Source organism: Pipistrellus hanaki (genome assembly GCF_964339955.1).
Source record: "Pipistrellus hanaki genome assembly, chromosome: 1".
NCBI lineage: Eukaryota > Metazoa > Chordata > Mammalia > Chiroptera > Vespertilionidae > Pipistrellus > Pipistrellus hanaki.
In genome coordinates, this window is record NC_140503.1 from 144,109,323 (window position 1) to 144,116,843 (window position 7,521).

The 7,521-nt window shown below is 39.7% G+C and overlaps 1 protein-coding gene across 1 annotated transcript in view; it reads right to left on the reverse strand.

Moving 5' to 3' along the window:
- Positions 1-5,087, reverse strand: part of ARHGEF38 (Rho guanine nucleotide exchange factor 38) — a 120,763-nt gene extending 115,676 nt beyond the window's left edge. Inside the window, exon 1 of the mRNA XM_084889463.1 lies at positions 4,886-5,087. Coding sequence (XP_084745589.1) covers positions 4,886-5,081 — 196 coding nt within the window. The 5' untranslated portion in view covers positions 5,082-5,087. The remainder of the gene's footprint in view (positions 1-4,885) is intronic.
- Positions 5,088-7,521: the final 2,434 nt, after the last annotated feature.

Sequence of the window (7,521 nt, forward strand, 5' to 3'; positions counted from 1 at the left end):
ACACACAACTATATATCTACATACAATAGATTAGATTGGGTAACCTGCATACACACAGACACACTTGTTCCTAACTATTTAAATCAAGCAAATGTCAAATGTAGAACTCATATATAAATCACCCCCCACACACACACACAAAAAAAAAGTAGTTCACCAACTCAATCATTACATTTCCTCTGCTTGGATCACTTTCTGTGGTTCCCATTCAAATGCAGTTGAGCTAGCTAGGCAGCTGAGATGATGTCCTCACATTCTGTATGGAAGAAGAATGAACTGAGGTCTGGTGAGTCAAAAGGTAGAGCTGGGAATCAGACAGGCTTCCACTAAGAATTATTCGTTTTAGAGTTAATTCTGTACATTTTAAGCTCTGCTATGTTTATTTCTTTTTACTGAAGTATCATTTTTATTAATGGAGACCTCTATCCTCACATATGAAGACACAAGTGTTCATAATTCAGGGCTCACACTCATGTCCATCCTGAACCAGATCATTCCAATCATTCATCCTACTTGAAAGTTACTGAGTGCTCACATATGCTGGGAGTGATTCTAAGTTCAGAGATGGAACAGTTATGTAGAGTGTTTGGGGAGTGAAAGATGGGAGAATAATGAAAGTCAGTAATAGGCGATAAACAAGTGAAAGGAATTTTAGAGACAAGACAGGGAGTCTTAGGAAATAATAGGGGTTCATGGGAGAGGAATGCATAAATGGGGGCTTGGAGACACGAAAATGCTTACTTTACTTTTATAGAGGATAGAGAAATGTTATATGAGGCAGACATATTTTCACAGAGGATAAAGAAAAGTCATAAAATACAGGAAGAGGGAACCATATTTTCACAGAGAATAGAGGAATGTTGTAAGATAAGGAGGAGATAAGAAGGGGGCACCACATGGGCTTTGACCTTTGAAACTGATACTATGCAACAGAGTGACCAATGAGGAAAGCTTGGGGGTCCTAAATTAAGGAAGGGTCCAATTAGAAAAGGTCATGTTCAGACAAAGAGCTACAGCCTTTACAAAGAGACTCAGCAGATTTTAGATTTTTATTTTATTTTTCCCATTAGAGAGAGAGAGTGAGCAAATTTTTCCTACTTGGGGAACCTTCCTCAGGGAGAGTTTGTATACACTTACAATAAAATTCCACATTTTTATTAAAGAAATCTTTTAGGCCATGAATTTATTCTTCAACTTTGTAGGACAAAGACCCATAGAAGAACAATCGGCACCCCACGTTTCACAAAACAAGCAACGTATTTTTAATTTCAGACAAAGGTAAGTGCAATGAAGAGGCTAAAACTCGCTTCAACCCCCACTCTGCCCCTTTGTCCTCACCCCCACCTTATCATCTGTTAATGTTTTCTAACAACTTCTCCCACTCAATCCTGAATAAATCAACTCCTGCTTTTGTGGACCCACTGATCTCACCTCCACTTCTATCCTGTCGCTTAATTATATTTGTTTACCTGTCTTATCTTTCCCAAAGAGGCGGTTAAGCTCATGTAGAGTAAAGGTTAGACTTTTTTCCCCATAATGATTTTGCAGTTGGAATTCCTGGCATATGTTTTGGTTTTGCTTTACCATATAACATTTCCAATAAATTAACTGAAATAAAAAAGCCACTAACAATAGGCTGGCACTGTACAACTTGAGGCTTAGTAGGAGTGACTATGCTAATGTGACCACAATATCATAAAGATTTTATGGTATTCTCATCAAAATCATGTTCTATTGTTCAATCTACCCTGTTTCCCCAAAAATAAGACAGTGTCTTATATTAATTTTTTCTCCCAAAGTTGTGGTAGGTCTTATTTTCAGGGGATGTCTTATCTTTCCATGCTCTAGGTCTTATTTTCGGGGAAACACGGTAGTAGCTTTTACCCAGTGTTCTTTTTTTAAAAAGTTACAATTTAGAATATCATACTACTAAAGTGATGTCTGTCAGAAATTGAATGAACAAGTATATTAAGAGTCAAGAGGCAAGCACAGGGGCACAGGAGAAAAGGCCTTACATTTCCCAGAATACACAGAACTCCCTTCCAGAGAGAGAGTTAGAGCAGCTACTTATACAATAATACTCAGATAGCAACATAGCACTGACAAGTGACTAAACAACTTGAGGCAGCTTTCCAGTAGATGAAAGTACACTGTGACCCCACATGGCTGAGGCCATCTCTCTGAGTGCTCTAACCAGTTCAGGTCTTCATTCAGTGCCTCCCAGGGAATTACCTAGTCTAAGGTATGCAGGGCAAAAACTCTCCACATTGCAGTAATAAAGAGCTTCTTAGATGGTTAGGACTCATCTTCATGATAATGGATATAGTAGGACCAGAGCACAAACCCATAGAAATGATTGCTTTGAACGTTAATGAGAAAATGCCTTATATTGTTGCCAAAGTAGTTAGAGAAGAATCATACTAAAAGCTGTATTACCCATTAGATATCACACTTGGGTTTTACTAAGAGCTACAGTCAAACCTCTATTCTCAAACATCTCCCATCTCAAACAATCTGGAACCCTTTCAGGCTGATATCAGTATGGTCAGTTACATGTTCTCAGGAGACAATATGTGTATATGAGTCAGTTTATCACTGTTAAAATCTCAGAATATTGTGCTATGAATATTTTGTGGGTTTTTTTAATTGCCGCTTTAATTATTATTAAATTTTAATTTTTTACTGTACATTTCCTTTCCTTTTTGTTAAATTTTTATTTACATTTCATGTCCTTTTTATGTGTTTATTTATAGATTAAACAGTGCATTTGGCATGTACTGTGTATAAGAAAGCCTAAAATGGAATCATTTGGAAGTCCGGAATGGATTAATTCAATTTACATTATTTCTAATGGGAAAAATGATTTGGTTTTTGAACAGCCATCCAGAATGAATTAAGTTTGAGAAACGAGGTTCTACTGTACGTCTTTAAAAAGTTACTTATTAGAAGGTCAGACTATCCCTACAGGTCTGATGTGCTCCTACAAACTCCCTGATAATTTTCCTCCAGCATAGGTAGTTCTAGGAACACAGCTTCACTCCTGAGTCTTTTCTTTCACCTTCAAAGACAGGATCCAACAGAGCACAGGACAGTAACAAATCCAGTGGAGTGTACAAGAAACCTGAAGTTAGTTTCCAGAGTAACTAACAAACATTGGCTGTATTTTGTGGTCATAGACTTATTTTTTCAGTTAAGTTTAGGAAGTAAATAGTGAAAAATATTTCCATTTTTACTTTGCTAATGGAAAATCTGAACCAAAAAAAAAAGATGCTAATTCAGTGAATCTCAGAAGAAGAAATATGTTATTGGGAATATAGCAGTGAGCTTTGCCAGAATCGCTCAATGTGATCTCTTCATCAAGGATAGAAAATAGTTGACATAGATTAGTTGAAGGTAAGTAGAAGGTAAGTCCTGTTCTATCATTATGGTATCCATTGCTCCTAAAATTAAAAATAACTACTGCTTATTGAGCACATGCCATGTGTTAGGCACTATACGAGATGTTTTATGCAATTATCTAATTTCATTGTCCTAATAGTAGTACATAGTTTCAATATCCCATTTTCACAAGGAAACTGAAGCTCAGAAATCTTGAGTAATTAGCCTTACAGGTGGTAAATTAAAGAGGCAGGATTAGAAACAAATGTGTCTGACTTTTAACATTTGCATTTTCCCCAAAGTATCAATTGCCTTGAGAATAATTAATTTCAAAGATCAAATGTCATCCCTCCCCCATTTAAAAAAAATAGTTGCATTATTGTTTAAGACTAAGACTTGACTCTGCATTTTACTTCTGAGCTATTGGGTTTTTTTTAAAAAAAAAACACAAACTCACAGTAAGAATTTCAAAGATTTAATTCTTTTAACCTGCATAACTAAATGCAAGCATGTTTTTGATGAAAGAGACCAGCTAAGGACAAGCTTGTCCCATTAGTCGTTCTGTCCTCATTACAGTGTTTCAGTCCAGAATGACATTTGTGGTGGGATTCTGAGAGCTCACACACAATGTGGTCACAGAGGAAGAGACAGGTTCCGAGGCTCACATAACAGGTATGTATGGCCGTGCATACTTAAAACATTGCACAATATAAACATTCAAATTAAGTTTCCTGGTGTAAGTGACCTTCAAGAGAAAAAGAGGAGGAGGAAAAAGAGGGTAGATGGGAAGGGATAGAGAAATCCAAGGCCTGAAACAGAGGATATATTATAATAACTGTGTCAAATGATCTCACGACCATCACAAACTACACTGAAGTTATTTCCTCAAAAGTCTTTCAATCCAAGCATGCTAAACATCTCCATTTTCCATACATGGATGCTGTTTGATTCACTCTAAAGGAATGAAGACCTAAGTGATTTTCAACAAATCCTGTTACACCATCCTGCTGACAAGTCTTTATTTTTCACAGACGTGATTGTAGTTTCGTGCCCCTTTTTAATCACAGTTCAGTGCAATTACCTAGACGGATCTCACGGTGTGACACCTCACACCTACCTATTGAGATAAACTCTCCTTTGCTTTCTAAACTATTTCCTTTCCAGTGCTTTCCGCTCCTGGAGTCGGGTGGACAAGGGGGAACGAAGGAGGGCAGGAAGCAGGGAAAAAATGTTACTCTTATCATGAGGAAAAAGAAGAGGGAAAAAAAGCACAATAGGAAGAATAATTAAGAATTGGCTTTTGAACTATTGAAGCAGGCAATCACTTGTTCCAATCATTTCTGAATTACATGTACTTCTATTTTATTTTTTCTTATTTCCCTCTTAGAGAGGAGGTAATATTCCATCTCCTCCTCTGCCTTAAGCGTTTTCTCTGCAGGTGGAAGAAGAGTAGGAGAAAGAAAGCTAGGAGGGCAGGAACCTGGGACAATGGATTTCTCGTGGTTACCTTGTAGTTTCTGGTTGTATTCGGTCCTGTCAGACTGGCTCCTCCTCAGGGTGCCAGCGTGGTCCCCAGAAACACTGCTCTCCACCACAGTGTCCGTCTTCCTTCTCTCTAGCATGTAGAGCCGGGACCTCAAGAAGGTCAGGTTCTTTTTCTTGGTGCCCATGTTTCCTTTCCCCGTGGCCTCTTCAGGCTCCATCGGAGGCAAAGACGCGCTGCAGAGGCCTGCAGGCAAAGGCTGGTGGCTACTGTGCCTCGGGGCGAGGGTTAAAGCCACCAGAGGGATGAGTTCAGCTGCCTCCTTCTAACTAGCCGGCTTCGCTCCAGGGTTACCTGGTTGTAACTGCCACCTGTTCGGAGTCCCGGAGCCCCGCCCCTATGAGCTCATTCTTCTTTACACCTAGAATCCAACAGGGGAAGTTGCCACCTGTTACCTGAGAGACCTGCAGCACAGAGCTAGGCAAAGCAGGGACTCCTCTGTCACATGCTCCGAGGCAAACAACAATCCCATTGTGTGGGGCCAGGGCTGGGGGTGGGGGGGAGGAGAGGTGGGGGAAGGAAAGAGAACAAGGTGAGGCAGGGAGCAAGGGAAGTACAGAGTGTAACCTGTAGCTGATGGGTTCCCTGTGTACCGATGGGTGTGCCCAGGTGCCCTGAGGGCACCTGCAGGTAGATGTGGGCTTGGGCATGACCTTTTAGCTAGAGTGGCCGCGGCGTTGGTGTGAGGCTGAGAGTTTGCATTTCCATCACACACAGTATCATTTTGCAGGATCGCTGTGTGCAGTCAGTCATGAGCATCCATCCGGAGATTATGTACTAAAAAAACATACTTGCCAAACCCCCTGATCCGCATTCTTGAGGAAACAAGGATTTGAACTTGAGAGAGGTCTGTCGCAGGCACGGGAAGAAAAGAGGATGTTCAAAGAGGCTGCCCGAGCCTTTGGGATGTCCAGTCTCCCCGGGCTGCCCCCGCCTGAAATGAGTCCCTTCCTGGTCCCAGCCCTGCCCCTCGGAGGCCTGGTACTTAGGAACACAAGCACCTTGTCGAGGTGTGATTTCTGTATAATCTTCTCCCCACCCCTTTTGCAGATGGAGTGAGGAAAAAAGGCAGCCCACCTTGGGAAAAAAGAGGAAAAATGAAACAGAAAAGACATGTAGGAAGTAGAAAGTGTGCAGGGCAAGGACTGGGAGAAAGGCAAACAGTGATAGGCCTTTCATTAATTTTTTAGCGTTGTTTTTCCTTGTACTCACTGAGATTTCTCAAGGGGGAGGTTCTAAGAAGCTCTGGGGATGTGCTGACTGGCTTGTATGCCCTCGTTAAAGAAAAAGAAAAGAAGAAAAAAAGAAGAAGACCCTAAGGAGGAAAGCAGGTTCGTTTTTTGTGCAAAGGGATGGCCAAAATTCAGCTTTGTGCTGCCCATTCTGAATCATGGTTAACTCTTGTTAGATGAGGTTTATAAAGGAGGAAAAGGGATAAAAACCACTTTCCACCTCGGGAGGTGTGGGCTGAATACAATTCACACAATTTCCTTCAAAAATAAATGAGAAATCGTCACCCACTTCAGAAACACCTATATATAGCCTGGCATATTGAATGGCTTTTATTTAATTCAATTGATCATCTTTTTAAAGCAAGCCCTTCCAACCAGATTTAATAAATACTTTTAATGGTGCACTCACCACTAAGATGTAAAACAAGCTTTCTAGATTCATGTTTAAAATGTATAAATTGTATTCTAATATTGTATATAAATACTGGTATATGTATATAATATGTTTGTGTGCACTCACCGGGTTTCTAACAGACATACTATTAGACATAGCCCTACTACAAATTGTATAATTAAAACTACCAGACCGTCCTGACCCAGTAGCTCAGTTGGTTGGAGTATCATTTGGTACATCAAAATATTGTAGGTCCGATACCTGAGTCGCAGGTTCAATTCGTAGTTTGGGCACATGCAGGAGGTAATTGATTGATGTTTCTGTTTCACATCAAGCTATCTCTCTTTCTCTTTTTCTTTCTCTCTCTCTCTCTCTTTCTCTCTCTCTCTCTCTCTCTCCCTCTCTCTCTCTCTCTCTCAGATTAATAAACATATCTTAAGGCGAGCATACAAAAAACCAACAAGAACTACAGGATTTATAGGAAATATGGGGTTAGACACACAGCACTCAAAAACTTTGTCAGTGACTTATAAAAAGCAGATAGAAAGCAAACAAACAAAAATTTATAGTATAGCTTTACATGTGATAGATGGTTAAGAAATACATAAATGTTACAATAAATGTAAAACTTTATCTTGAAAAAGAACTGAAGGTTCAAAAATAAAATTTAAAAGTTAAAATTTAATAAAGAAGTCATAGGATCATAGCTTATGAGTGAAACGATAGCAGAAGAGAGATTTGAAATCAGATGAGAAGAAACACTGCCAGCAGTTAGCAGGTGTGGGTGGGGCCACAGGCAGTAAACTGAAGTCACTGGTCACTTTAAGAAACATACATGTGTGAGTTTTGTGTACTTCTTTGTGGCTCAGGGCGTCTGGATACAGTTTTCTGCATTCACCTAGTGTTTCAAGTACATGAAGTCACACATAAGAAAATATGAAACTGTATTAGGCTCAAATAGTTCCTCTTTATTG